This window comes from Lichenostomus cassidix, chromosome 8 (genome assembly GCF_008360975.1).
Source record: "Lichenostomus cassidix isolate B80296 chromosome 8, HeHo_3.0, whole genome shotgun sequence".
NCBI lineage: Eukaryota > Metazoa > Chordata > Aves > Passeriformes > Meliphagidae > Lichenostomus > Lichenostomus cassidix.
The window spans coordinates 15,807,595-15,821,701 of NC_139489.1; the positions used below are offsets into that span (position 1 = coordinate 15,807,595).

The 14,107-nt window shown below is 39.0% G+C and overlaps 1 protein-coding gene across 1 annotated transcript in view; it reads right to left on the reverse strand.

The window, feature by feature from the left end:
* Positions 1-14,107, reverse strand: part of TGFBR3 (transforming growth factor beta receptor 3) — a 114,008-nt gene that overhangs the window by 91,241 nt on the left and 8,660 nt on the right. The window contains exon 2 of the mRNA XM_085068051.1: positions 9,230-9,405. Within this exon, the coding sequence (XP_084924177.1) occupies positions 9,230-9,290 (61 nt within the window). The 5' untranslated portion in view covers positions 9,291-9,405. The remainder of the gene's footprint in view (positions 1-9,229; positions 9,406-14,107) is intronic.

Sequence of the window (14,107 nt, forward strand, 5' to 3'; positions counted from 1 at the left end):
TCTGACATTTCAGTTACTTTTTTTCCCTTGGTAAAGAAACCATTACTAAAGTCAGGTAACACTGGCCTTTTAACAGGAGGCACTGCAGAAGCCTTTGTCAAGTGTTACAATTAAGACAATTGTAATCGTCTGAAAAACCTCCCAGTCCTTCCTCCAACGTATACTTGAGTTTTCTTACTTCGACCTGTGATGGTAAATGTCATCACAGAGATCAAACATTAGCACTGGGAGAATGAAAACAAATGCAGTGAACAATATGGCCATGAGCACTTTCTAGAAAAAAAAAACTACTGCTGGCCTAGTTCCAGAAAGCAATTGAAACAAGTAATTTCCAGAGTAATCTTGGAACAGTTTTCTTGCCAACTTACTCAAATACCCACTACTTTTTTAGCTTTAAGGTGAAAATATCCCGCAGAAAAATTAATTACTGCTTTGAATTCATTAGTGCTAAAAAATTTTGCCAGACTGACCTAACATGTCAAAGTGGAAGATGCAGAATTCTGACAACTTTTACAAATTATATTGTTAAAAAAAAATCATCTCCAAAGTCAAAGTCTACCCTAATGCAGAAAACTGAAGCAACATCTTAACTTAGATTATGTTGCTCAAACTACACATAGGATTTAATGCCATTCTACCTGCTGTTGTAAGTTGCCTCCCAATGATGCAAGAAAGGAATCACATTTCACCTGAAAATCTTTTTTGGTACAGTCTCAGATATCCCACTCCCTTGCTTTGGTATGACTGATTCTGCTTCCTGCAAACATAGAGGTGTTTTTTGGTTTTGGGGAGGGGGTTGTTAGCTGGTTTTTTCCTTCCCCCCCACTTTTTTTTTTTTTTTAATAAGGATTGGCATGGCAGGTAGAGAAAAAAGAAGTAACTCCATGAGTTAAGACGCTTCTCAGACTCATCATAATTAATGTATGAGCTGCCAAAACTTCAACCACCTTGTTCCTTATCAGAGATTACAACAAACTTCTGGAGTTAAGCATCCATGAGTCTAAAAACAAGCAAAACAGGCAAAAAGTCTGACAGTAGCTTAAATAAAACCTTTGTCATTTTCATACCCCCAAAAATGGCAGGGGGAGGTTTTGAAGAACTAACAAGCCAACAGCTGATAGCAACAATGTGATCCAAGTACTTTAAAGTGATTATGCTGGCTCTCCAAACAGTCCTGCATGGAAGATACCAGGGTTGGGCACATCTGTTTTCCATATCAAGAGACCAAGACTGAGAGATGAAATAACTCATGGGGAGATCACAGAGAAAGTCACAAATCCAGATACAAGCCTTTTATCTTTCATTCGAAAGCAGAGGCTTACATATTAGCCCAATGCATTTAATACAGCTATGGCCACTGGGCACAGGGACTCCACAAGAACAGATCCAGCTGGTGGTCCAGCATCCCTGCGCTCTCCTCCAGGAGTTCCTGCTCATGGCTGAGCCACAGCTGGAACAAACTGATCTGAGAGCCTGTAACTCACTCCACCCTGTCCCAAAGGTCCTTCAGACACAGGCATCTACTTTCAGTCACCACACAGGATGAACACAAACACATCAAGTCACATAGGGCTGCTGTGCCTTGGCTGTATGAAGAGTGCACATCACTCCATGGCAGGAGAAGGCTCCACCACAGTCCTCAGGCACAGCAGCACCTGTTCAGCAGTGTCCTGAGCCACAGGGAACTTTTATGCTACAGAGCAGATGTTTCCCAAGAGTAACCAGGAATCACCCATTTGGACTAAACACCCACAAACAAAAATGTATAAAACGTGTGACCATTGCTGTTGAAGATATTCATCTTCTACAGATTTCCTTAAAGCAACCCCAAATGTGCCAACTGAACTATGCTAAGCCATTTCAACAATAGCTACATTTTTAAATAACCTTTTCACCTTTATCCACTTTCATACAATTTCTGAAGCCCAAAGAATCACCAAGGCATTGTGACACTAAGTGTCCAGTCACCCCCACTGATTTTTACACATTAATGAAAGGCACACAATCTTGTGAAGGATAAAAGTCAGCTTGACATAGTAGCTGGAATCAAAATAACTTGAGGAGCATCTCCAGTAGGACATATGTATTACTGTTTCATTTCAATTAAAAGCAATAACAAAAAAAAATTTATTTATTCCAGAATAGATTGCATCAATCATCCTTTCCAGAGACAAGGCAAATTTGGTGATCTAGAAAATAAAGAAAAAGAAAATAGGAAAAGAAGTGAAAATTACCATAAAAATTAATTCTTCATTCACTCTTGCCTCCAAATGCTAAGGAAAATACATTAATTTAAAATTTTAAAAGAAAACAGAAAAAAAAAAAAGACCAAAACACCAAATCTGCTTCAGATGAAAGCAATCTTTTTGCTGAAGAGATAAAATAGCAACAAGCCTTACATATGTTTCCATCACCCAGCTCCGAATTCCTCTATTTGTTACTCCTTCTACTGCACTACTTCCAATAATAAGAGTAATGAAATTTTCAGTACCCCTGACAGGTAAAATCCCTTTTTTATTAAATGCATATTAGTAAGTCTGACAGTGTGGAAGGTGCCAAAAAAAGGAACAATAGTTCCATCTTTTATAAAGTACGCCTATGAAGAAAAGCGCATTGTGCTTAAAGCAGCTGCACTTCATGGCATTATTAAAAACCTTTGCTTTTGTCACCTGGGGTCAAAATTTATCCTTGGTGAAATTCCATTGATTTAAAACAAGTTCACACCAAAGAGGAATCCAAGTCAATGCCTTCAGGTAATAAAACATGGTACAGTCTTTGTGCTAAATATATTTTTTTCCACTCCAAATTCATCTCTACTATGACTTACAGCCTAAGGGACTTCAGCTCTTCTTGTCATTAGCTACAGAGGATGAAATTATTTCCCTTCTTTGAAAAGGAATGTATCTGATCCTTATATTTTCTCTACACTCTAATATAACCAGTAGCAAAATAACAGCTTTGAATCATACAAACATATTTCAGTGAAAGAAACTTATAAAAGAAAAAGACTTGCAGAAATTCAATACAATTTTCATGTGAAAAGAGCAACTGTTTTTCTAATAGTAGATGCGGCATTTCTTGTTGAGACACACCAGGACCACATTTGGGAATGCTGGGTTTGGGGTGCTACAGCCTTTGAAGTCTAATCTTTAGTTAACTAAATACACCCTTTTCACTTTTTTATTAATTATAGGGATTAAGGGTTCATGTTATTTATGAGATAAATGACAGATTAAGAAGCTAAGAAAGAGTTAATAAGGGCCTGCAATACAGAAAGGATATTAAAAGATCTACAAGCAGAATTCCAAATCCCAATTCCCTTCAGAAAACAAAAGAATTATTTTTAGCTAAGTATTTATAAAATAATTATGTGAAGCTTAGAACTTGTTAAAGACTAGTTTCTCTTTAAAAAAAAATCTTGAATAAATTTCCTTAGAAAGACAAGGATTAATGTCATTCCCCATTCTGTGCCATAAAATTTTCCACAAAACTACTTTTCATCAGTTGAGTACTTCCCTCCAGAGACCCTCAGTAATGCTGCCATTTGCCTGCATCCATGCAATTCGAGTACTGCATTATGGGCTTCATATTTCTCAGGATTCCTTTGGCATCACCCAGAGTCAGTTTTAATCAAAGAATCAGATATTGATGTTTAGTGATAAATGCTCGGGTTCAGCAAACACTTCAATATACACTCAGCTGTTCTGCTGAATCAGGACCCACAATCCCACATCCTACTGCTCCACATGGGTGCAGAATTCTGCCGAAATTCAACTGTTTTTAGCTTGAGAGCCTTGCTGATACAGGAAAAAAAGAAGTCTGCTCAGTTCAAGCCATTCCAAGTCTGTGATACAATTACCTCTTTGAAAATACATAACCCTTCTCTGTATCCTGACTCTCCAAATTCTTTGGAATTTTTGTGTGGGTTTGAAAGATAAACTACTATTTATGCATAAAGCACACAGAAATGGCACAGGATTTGAATCAATTCAGTTGCCGAGAAACAGATAGAAGACCAGATTAAAAAAGGAAAAGAGCACCATGTAGCAGAAAAATGCTGAAGAAACTTAAGTCAGGGGACACACAGATTTAGTCTAGATTGCCATTTTTAGTCAGTCTTTGTATTTAAAGTGCTCACTTAAAACAATTTACTGCTTGAAAGTTAATGCTTTTTGTGAGAAATTAAGATTAACTATCTTTTTTTATGTATATTTTGGCCTCTCAAAATTATCTTACAGAGCTCACTGACATGAAGTTAGGAATGAATCATTTGGTTCTCTATCAGATAAACATCTGATATTAAGATGCTTCAAATCACCATCACGGTGCTGAAAGAATAAAAAAAGTTAGAACAATTTCCACCTTTAGTAGCCAGTCACTGGTTTCTCTACAGTATTTCTGAGAACAGAGTATGTTAGCCTCCCATGAAGAGCATGACCATTCCCTTGCAGCTCCTGCAGGAGGGCTTGCAGCCTTTCCAACACGGCACAGCACAAGAGCCAGCACTCTGCTCCTCTAATTCTCTGAGATTGAAAATCTTCAAATGTTCTGAGAGTGCTGGTTCATCTCATCCTCAAAAGTCTGAATACCCAGGCCATAAAGGGATAGGAGTCAGTGGTTTTACAAAGGAGGCAGAAGTCGGCTGGTTATGAGAAAGAAGTGAAGGGAAAGGGAGGTAAGAGTGTAAACTCCTCATCCATTCAGAAGTTGTGAGCAGCCTGTGCTTTACTTCAGTCCTAAGAATTCAAGATGTACCTCTGTCCCTTGGTTCTCATCCTCTAAACACAATTTAAACAAACAAAAAACCCTACATCTCTGGCAACAAATACTTGGGGAAAAAAATCAAAAATTACACTCTCATTACATCTGGCAAATACCCAGCAGACACTGTTTAAAATAGAAGGAAATTTGTGAGAGTAACTCCCAGTATTAATTCCTATTTTTTTCTAGATCATGTCCTTCACCTTCCAGTGGAAGGCTTTTCTGTTATGCTTTGAAGAATCCTATATTGCTTTTGGAAACACAGTGCTCAAGGTCAGGGGAAGTTCGTCTTTAAAAAAAAAGAAAAAGTAGATGTCATGACAAGGCCTGTTCCTTCCTGTTGTTACACTTATTAACATGGCACCCATCACCACCATATCTGGGGGGCACAAATGCAAAAGATACAAGAGCTTGCAAGTGAACAGTTGTATTGAAAATGAAGCACACATGCTCTGAACAACATGAGAATACTTATAAGAGCAAGTATGTAAAAAAAAAGAAAAAACAGCTAGGATTACAATGTAGTGGAGAACCAGGGTGTAAAGAGCTGTTGGAAGAAAACCATAAAAACAGACCTACCATGAGCAGACAAACCAGTAATCTCAGTATTACAGAAAAAAGCTAAATTCTTCAATATATCTGATTCTTACAGGGTCTTCATCCACCTGACCACAGCCATGAAACTCTGTCATAGTGAGAGAGGTGTCTACTAGGCAAGCACAGGCAATGTCAAGTATCCAGGGGGTTGAAGAAAAGTGAACATGGCTACATGGGCAAATTCTGCTTGGTATCAGATGCCACAGCAGTGCTGCTTTCTCAGCAGCAGGAATGATTTGCACCAACAGAGTATCTACCCCAAAAGGCTGGAAGGAGAACCTTTGGCCAGTGTAGATCCATAGGTTATATCACCCTTCTGTCTTCTTTCCAGCTGAATAGTAATGCAGGAAAGAAAAAAAGGAAAAATAGAAGCTCAGGTTAAAAAATGTTCCCACTGCATGGAAGGACCTATCTCGTTGAAGGTTTGGCCCTCAGGGTCTAGCACAGGTATGCATTTCAGTTGTCCTCTAAGACATTTTATTAAGACATGCATGATGCACCCAACTGCACAAATTTGCCAGCAAGTAAAATAAATGTTCCAGCCTTTGATTTAAGCCACATTAGGACAGAATATTTTTGCTCCAAGATTACAAAGCCAGACCAACTTAAGAGGTTATCCAAGGCCTGGATAACTGTGTGCAGTTCAGAGTGTTTGTGTGGAGTTCCTGCTGCAGGTTGCCAGACCTTAATTTAATCCCACTTCAAAAACTTAATTCCTTCAGTCAGGCAGATAGCTTGCCAGCAGTTCTCTCCATCCTGCCTTAGACTTTCCATGAAGTAGAAAAATCTCAGTGTACTCAAGGTTTTCTTTGCAGTCTTTTTCTGTCTACTTGAAGCTATATACATGCAAACTTAGACGAAATCCATACACAAGACAAAAGCAAATCAGATTCAGATAAGCATTTAGCTACATACATCCAGATAGTATAAGGAGGTAGAAAAACAGGCAAATATCCTTTGACTATGTATATAGACCATTTTCAATGCAGTTAGTGAGGTGTATTCTTTAAGCTATCAGGATGAAAAACATGCTGGTCTGTGACTCAGCTTTGACTGTCCATCTCCGTGTATCAGGTCATCTAACTCCAGGGTTTGGGGCATTTTGATGTATTTAACACATTAGTACCTTACAGGACAAGAACAGAAAGAAAGAAACTAAACTAAGCACAGATTCTGTCTAGAAGCTCACTTATACTTGGAAATACAAGAATGCTGAAGATGTTGTAAAGTCAGCAAAAAACCCTCTAGAGCAGTAGCAGTGGTTTCACTACACTACAGTGCTAGTGTAGGGCTAGCAAACAAGAGAAAGGTGTGCTCTGCTGCAGCAGCTTCACTTCTTTGGAAACAAAGAGCAAGCTGGAAAAAGGCTCAATATATAAAAATCAACACCCTAGGGAGGTGGCATGCTGCCCCCTGCCTCCCCCAGGCTCCACCACAAGCACGCAGGGATTTTATTTATACTTCTTAACTTTATTTAGACTTCTAGTTTTATTTATACTGGTACATTAGTGGTTCAAGACTGAAAAAGCATGGGTTCTGTACACTGGCAATTAAGAGCCAAGCCTGCAGTACCCTGGCTACCACGCTGACCAGAGCTCAGGGACCTCTGCCACAGCTTTTTCACACGACTGGAATGCATTGCTTGCTCCCACCTGCTCTTTGCCTAGAGACACAAACTCCCTGCATTAACAGGACTTGAGATCTCAAGTTGCAAAAGCTCTATCTAAATAACTTTCAGAGAGCTGTCCTTCCTAAGTTTTAATTATATCTGCCTGACATCTCTCTTTCCTTTTCACCATAGTCCATTGGTTCTTGCTCTTATCTTAGTATACTCATTGTTCTCTGTAAAGGACATTAACTAGTTGTTCTCATTAAGAATTTCTTGAAAAAATTAAAAAGCATGGAAGAAAACCAAAATACACAGGCAAATGCAGCAAGAAACCACAAAGACAATCCTTCCTCACCTTCCCCTAACAAACTGTAACCCTTCCTACTCCCTTCAGCTAACTTCTTCCCGTGCAGATAGAGGGAAGAATCAGTGTCCAAGAAAGAAAGAATTTTAAACTAGCCGTCCTCCAAGCAGGGTGCTGGATGAGACTTCTAGAGGTCCCTTCCAGACAAAATAATTCTATGACTCTACTTATGAATAAGCATCTGATCAAATCCAAAGCTTTTTAAGAGTTTGTTTCAAGAATATCTGCCAGAGGAAAACACAAAATTAGAGAGTAAAACCAAAAAAACCACAATAAATTTCAAGACAGAAATGTTAGATTTTCTGAACACTGAACGTCTTTCTAATAGTAGTACTGTTTGATAACACTTTTAAATCAGTGGGTTTTAATTAAAGCTGGCATTAAGAGATAAGCTGACACATTAGGCAAGCATTCTCCTCAGCAGCAAAACAGAATTATATTTGCGATCAATTAAAAAAGCTTTTTGTTTTCTACACTGGCACTTCCTTTTAAAGTAGATTTTTACACATCTAGAATGATTGGGATTTGCTCCAAGTAATGGCTCTTCTCAGCCAAGACCAGCATTCATGTCCTCAGCCCCAGCCGCAGACACAGACACACCCTGTATTGCTGAAAGTTTGTCTGTAATGGAGCTATCGCAAAATGTTAGCATCACGTACTATTAAACAATCGAAGTTACTAATGTTGGATGGATGCCTGCAAGGAGGTCAAACCCAGAGAAAGTCCCACAAGGCACGAGGGCTTGAAACAACATAATTTTCCATGCTGAAGATGAAACGAAGCCAAATTGTAACACATTTAATTGCTCAGCCCTGTCTCTTCCAGAGCTGGTCATCTTTTCCACAGTGAGGACATCTCAGATTTAAGCAAACCATCTGTCCACTGTCCACTTTTCCCACTGTCTCATTTTGACTGACCATATATCCAACTTGGCCTCTTCCCCACAGACCCACGCTGTATACAAGCTGGACACATAAGAGGCTTCCCCTTGCAACCACAGAAAGAACTTTAACAAACAAACATACTGAGTAGAATCACTTCAGTGCTTGAAGAAACTACATTATAAACTAGGTACTTGAACTCTACAGATCTTTCCTTTCTCTGTCACAAGTTATTGCAACATACTGTTTTAAAAATGTGGGACAGGAACAATCCCCTTAAATGGCAATGCATGTTCCTGCAAGAACTCTGTTAACATGGACAACTGTTATTAAAAGGTTTTTGCCATCAACACTGATGGTTAACTATAAAACAGATTACATAACTGTCAAGAATGAAGTGAGGTTTATCCCAATAGGGCAGGAAGGGTGGATGGACTCAGTGACCTATTATGAACTTCTCTGGGATTTTGCCAGACATATCTTTTTATCAAGTCAAATAATCAAGACTTAATTCCAGATTACAGGTGTTGAAGGCAGCACAGAGCTGAGTTGGTAGACCCTTTCAGCCCAGCTCTGTAGAGAGATTCTAGCCACTGCAACTTCACCAGCACAGCCCTGCACCTGGGAAAATAAATCCAGCCTCTTGACAGAGCCAATAGTTTATCATGCTGGCCAAGCTACCCTGCTTCCACTCCAAAGGCTTCCATATCAGCCCTCCCCTTTATAATACATGTGCACTGTGCAATTTTTTAAATAAGTAAATAACCTAAATAATTTACATTACTACTGCAGTTCTTAGGGTGAACATGGGTGCAAGAAGACATTCTTAGGAACAGCATTGTTTCTCACATCATGTATGATGCAATTGTGATCATAATAGTTTTATAGAAAACCTAGACATAAACATAAACTTTAGCTGACATACATTATTTCAGCATCAAAAAGTATTTTTGATCAGCAATTCTAAATATGCACAGCCAGTTACACTGAAAGCATTATTTACATAATATCACCTACCTGCAGCTGCAAAGCACAAAACCATCAAAGCGAACACTGAAGTCACACAACTTGACGACATTTTTGTTAATGCTGTGTCTTCTCAAATCAACTTCCTTTGTAGCTCTTCATGTAGCTTTACTTTCTTTGAAATTTGTGGTGTGCTTTGAAATCAAATCTTCTGGACTTTTAATTGCCTATAGAAAGTAAAAATAAATATTAATACAAATACAACTTCCAGAAATGTTACTAGATATTTAAAATTATCTCTCTTTTAAGACGAGAAACAGAACTCTCTCTTACAGGACTATTAGAGGAGTGCATTTTATATTGCTAAAATACCCTGGTCACCAACAGCCTGGTACTCTTCCCCCTGTATTTCAGTAATCTCTGCAGATGTTGCTCCCTTATATTATACAATGTGCAAGTTGTGACCTACTTGGAAGTGAGACCCCCGAGTCCTTTCTGTCAGCTAATACCGAAGTCCCACTGAAGCCTGCCAATGGTGCTCACACCCTTGGACATGTTTATTTTAAGTAATCAGACTTTCTCTAGGTTTTATAAACGTTTGTTTTCTTAGTTATCTGCTGCTACCTTTATTATAGCATGGAGAAATGTCTCATATGTGCTCTAGCTGGTCTATGGGTAACTCGATAAATTTAACTCATCATTTCTCAGTATGACAAACTCTGAAAACTGTTCAATGCCACTTGACACTAAATATAAAGCTGTTCAGAATCTTTATTTTAAGAGATTTCAAGACACAATATACCAGGTCAGTTAAACAACTCTAGTGTGCTATACTAATAAATTATGATACAGCTGACGCCTGACAGCCTTACAAACATTGAAAATTCTGACTCCAGAATGCATGCTGCAGATTTTGGAGTAGAAACACTTAACCAGATGCACAGTATCCTCTTCCACCTTTTTATTTTCATCTATTCTTAGTCATCTAGAAGTCTAGAATAAGATTACAAACCAAAAAGGTAAAGAATCAGAATGTTGGTATTGTGTTCAGTAAAATAAAAAATCTTATCTACTTTACTTCACGACCAGCCTTTGGGAGCAGATGACAGATGGTGCCTTGGCAAGCACTAACATTCACCATAAAGCAATGCAAGCAATTACAAACCCCCATCACAGGGGTAAGTGATAGCAAAATGCTGAGTCAGGACCAAAAAAATCTAAACCGTGGCAACATGCATACCATTTAAAAAGTTCTTGCTGACCTTAAAATGGAATGCAGTACAAGGACAAAAGGCTAGATTCTGTTATGCAGTGTGTGCCATGCTGTGCACCAGCAAAAGTCGACTCAACAAAAATCCTGCACCTACACCAGCACTTCAAGACCAGCACTCCTTGGGCTACAGGGAAAACAGAAGAAACTCCTCAGCAGCATTTCTCCATGGGTTATTTGGCAGGGACTGCCCTGTGTGCAGGCAGGGAGCTGCATCTACGTACCTGAAAGGACTGTCAGGGCCCAAGGCCAGAACTCAAGCCTCCAACAGATCCTTCATTCGGCACCCAGCACCTGGAACCCCCAACTGGTCTTTGGCAGTGCCCCAGATCCCACCTGGGAGGTGAGAAGAAAGCCCAGGAGCAGCTCTGCAGACTGCTGGGAGCACCCAGACACACTTCTGCAGGACAGCAGTGCATGGGCCAAGCAAGGAGCTGGCTATCTGTCACAACATACAGTTTCATGCAGTTCACTTTCAAGCTCAGTGTCCCACATAAGATGCACATTTGGCAAAATGACAAATACTGAGCATAATTCAGGAAGTCACATATAAACTGGAATAATTTTCTGCTATTTCTCTAGGTGAAAATAAATCTAACACTACCCGGTGATAGTATTTGGTTGTTAATTCAATTTTTAAATGCTGCCATAAAGAAAAACTATCAAATAGAGCAAATAATGAGGTTTCTAGTTACTGTTATCTATCGAAGATCATCATAATGTTCTGCAAGATGTCATATGTAGAAACAGGCAATGAATAAGCATTCTGAAACCCAAGTTACTGAGGTACAACCATTTCACCAACAAAAACAAACAGAAGAAAAGCCAGAAAAAGAGCAACTACAGCACATATGCTAATATACCAAATAAGAAAACATAATACATGACTTAGATCACTCTCCCTTCAACACAAACTTCTCACTCTTCAGTGACATTTTCATAAGGCACCAAGTTGTGTAGAAATAGGGAGCACAGGGAAAGAACTGGACAGAAAGCAATGCTGTTTAGGATACCACTCTGACCTGAGCATCTAAGTGTATTAAAATGTCAAGTTTCAATTCAGCTTTGATGAAAGTCTTTATGAAAAAGATCATTTAAAAGGCAGAGGAACACACACGCATTTCCATCTGCTGGAGTGATTTGATTCCTACCACAACCCACTGACCAATAACATTTCCATGGTGTAACTCAGAGCAGGCAGTATATGACTGAAAAGCCCTAAACTTCTACCCTGATTCTGCCAGTTCATGAAAGGTGAATAATGAAGACTTAAATGAAAATGCAGAAGAGCTTTCTGAAGAGTGAGCTAACTTGCTTGAAGACATGCATTCACAAACTTAAAAAGGAGGGCAAATATCAAGCAACATGAAAAGGTGACAAACTGACAGTGAGTTTCATGAATTCAGGATGAATGATATTTAAACTGTCAGCTCCACAGCTGCAATTCAAGTCAAAAGACAGACCAAACTGCTACTAATGACTCATTTAAGACTAAACCTACTAAGCAGGCAATTCGTCAATATTTTGCAAAGTCTGATCATCCTCATATGTGACAGGAGTCAGCTACAAAGCTGCTATTAAGTGACCACCTGATAGAACAAAAAAGAAACAAATAACAACAATAAAAAAGTGAGAAAATTAAGCTGTGGTACAAAGTCTGCTGGATTTTGCTTCAATGTAAGACCTGTTGTCACTAAAAAAAAATATGTGAAACCTGCAAACTAGGAAAAGTAGAACCAGTCCACAAAATAGGAAGACATTTCCTTTGAAATAAGAGAAGAAAGCTGAGCAAAGGGATAAGAAACGTAAACTATTTATCCAAGAAGTAAATACAACTGCTAGTCAACTTGATATTCAAAAGACATTTCCAAGAGAATCATCATTTCCTTTGGGGTATCTCTGGGTGGCTATTTTTGTAAATGAGGTCACAAAAGGGCATATTAAAAGTATAACAAAAAAATCCCGATGTGGAAGAGAAAGAAGACATGAGAGCTTTGGGTTTACTAAATGTATTTTCATGCCAATGCTTTATACTACAACAAGCTGCAAGGAAGGCTGGCAAAAGAGGGCATCTGCAATCAAAACCCTTGACGGCACAGGGTTATTTTCAGTGGAATTTGCTGTTGTAAAGGCCACTAGTACTGGTAAAAGTGAGGGTATAAAAAGCACAAAGACCCTGTTTCATTGAGAAATATACATTTTCAGATCCAATCAGAAATGAGCGCTGCTGGGAACATAGGGAATAATCTTACTACTACTAAATTTTATTGGGTTTGAAAGAAGATGGGGGAATGCAAGGGGAGAAAACACATTTTGAAGTACATAAGAACAGGGAGACAAGAAAGCATGAGGTTTTAATTTGGTTTCAACTAGGAGCCTCTGATGCCCATGACAATATTGATGCATAAAGCTTAGCTAGAACCCAGTGAAAAGCATAGGGCTTTTGAAAGACACCAAAGTGTGCTGACTGGAAGGACAGATCTCATTGCTATGCTAAGCTAGAGGACAACAAATGCTCCTTAATTCAGTGGTATTTAAAGCAATCTACATTTGTTAGAGCCAGCAGCAGACTAAACACAAATCATTTGAGAGCACTACTGTTTTCTCTCTGCCTTTCACTAACAGAAATAGTTTTCTTTGTAAAAATCTACTACTCCTCTTCCTCAGAATATCAGTCTATGGACTTTTTTAAAGCTATCCTTTGAACTAAAAAGCACTTACAAGAAGATGGAAGAATTCACAGGTTAGAAGTATGATGCTTACTCTTAAAATAAACACCTTTCCCTAAGGATTTTCCCATCCTTACTGACAGGCACTCCAGACCATAAAGCTCTGTGTTCTGTGGATGGCTTGTTACTAAGAAATCACATTCTGCCCTGTTCTGCCACTAGCAGAAATGTATCCACCCCCACGCCAGCCTAATGCTCCCCAGAAAGGGGATGGAACTCTGCTCTTAAGTTCTTGAAGAACTATAAATGAAAATGAACAGGTGTACACCCAAGGATTAAGCTCAGGCTTCAGGACATCCGAGCACCTTTCTACTCAGCCTCATTCTGTACTTCCAGTCAAGCACCTATTATGTACTAGTATTCTTGAAATCAGCAGTCTCCTTAGCTTCAACTTTTACACACTTTTCTACTCTTAGTAAATTTATTTTTGCTTACTTTTTCAAAACTTGTCTGCCCAGTCCAACCTAGCAATATACATGCCTGCAGGTGGCCAGAGCCACAGATTCTGGGATGTTTGTTTCCTATTAAAGGCTTCTTTAGCATAGGAATTTGCCACATTTCTTGCTGAATTGGGATCTTATTGTTTTATTTACCCCTTTTATTTCTGTTCCCTTAAGCCCTTTCCCCAACAGCTACTATCTGTTTCATTTATCAGCACTTACCTTTCCCATACAAGTTCTTCCCTTGCCTTAACTCTATGCTTCTTCTTGTCTAAACTTTTCCTTTAGTGACTGAAGAAAAACTTCCACTTCCTCTCCTCCTTATCAACATGGACTCTGGTAATTCCCTCCTCTTTCCATGTGTGGTGCCAGAGGCTGCACAGCTCTGTACAACACTGCTAACAAACACTTCTCTACCAAAGCAAGCCAAAAATCCTCCTCCTCTAAGTCACATCACAAGTCCCAACAAAGTGAATGGGGATACTTGAGC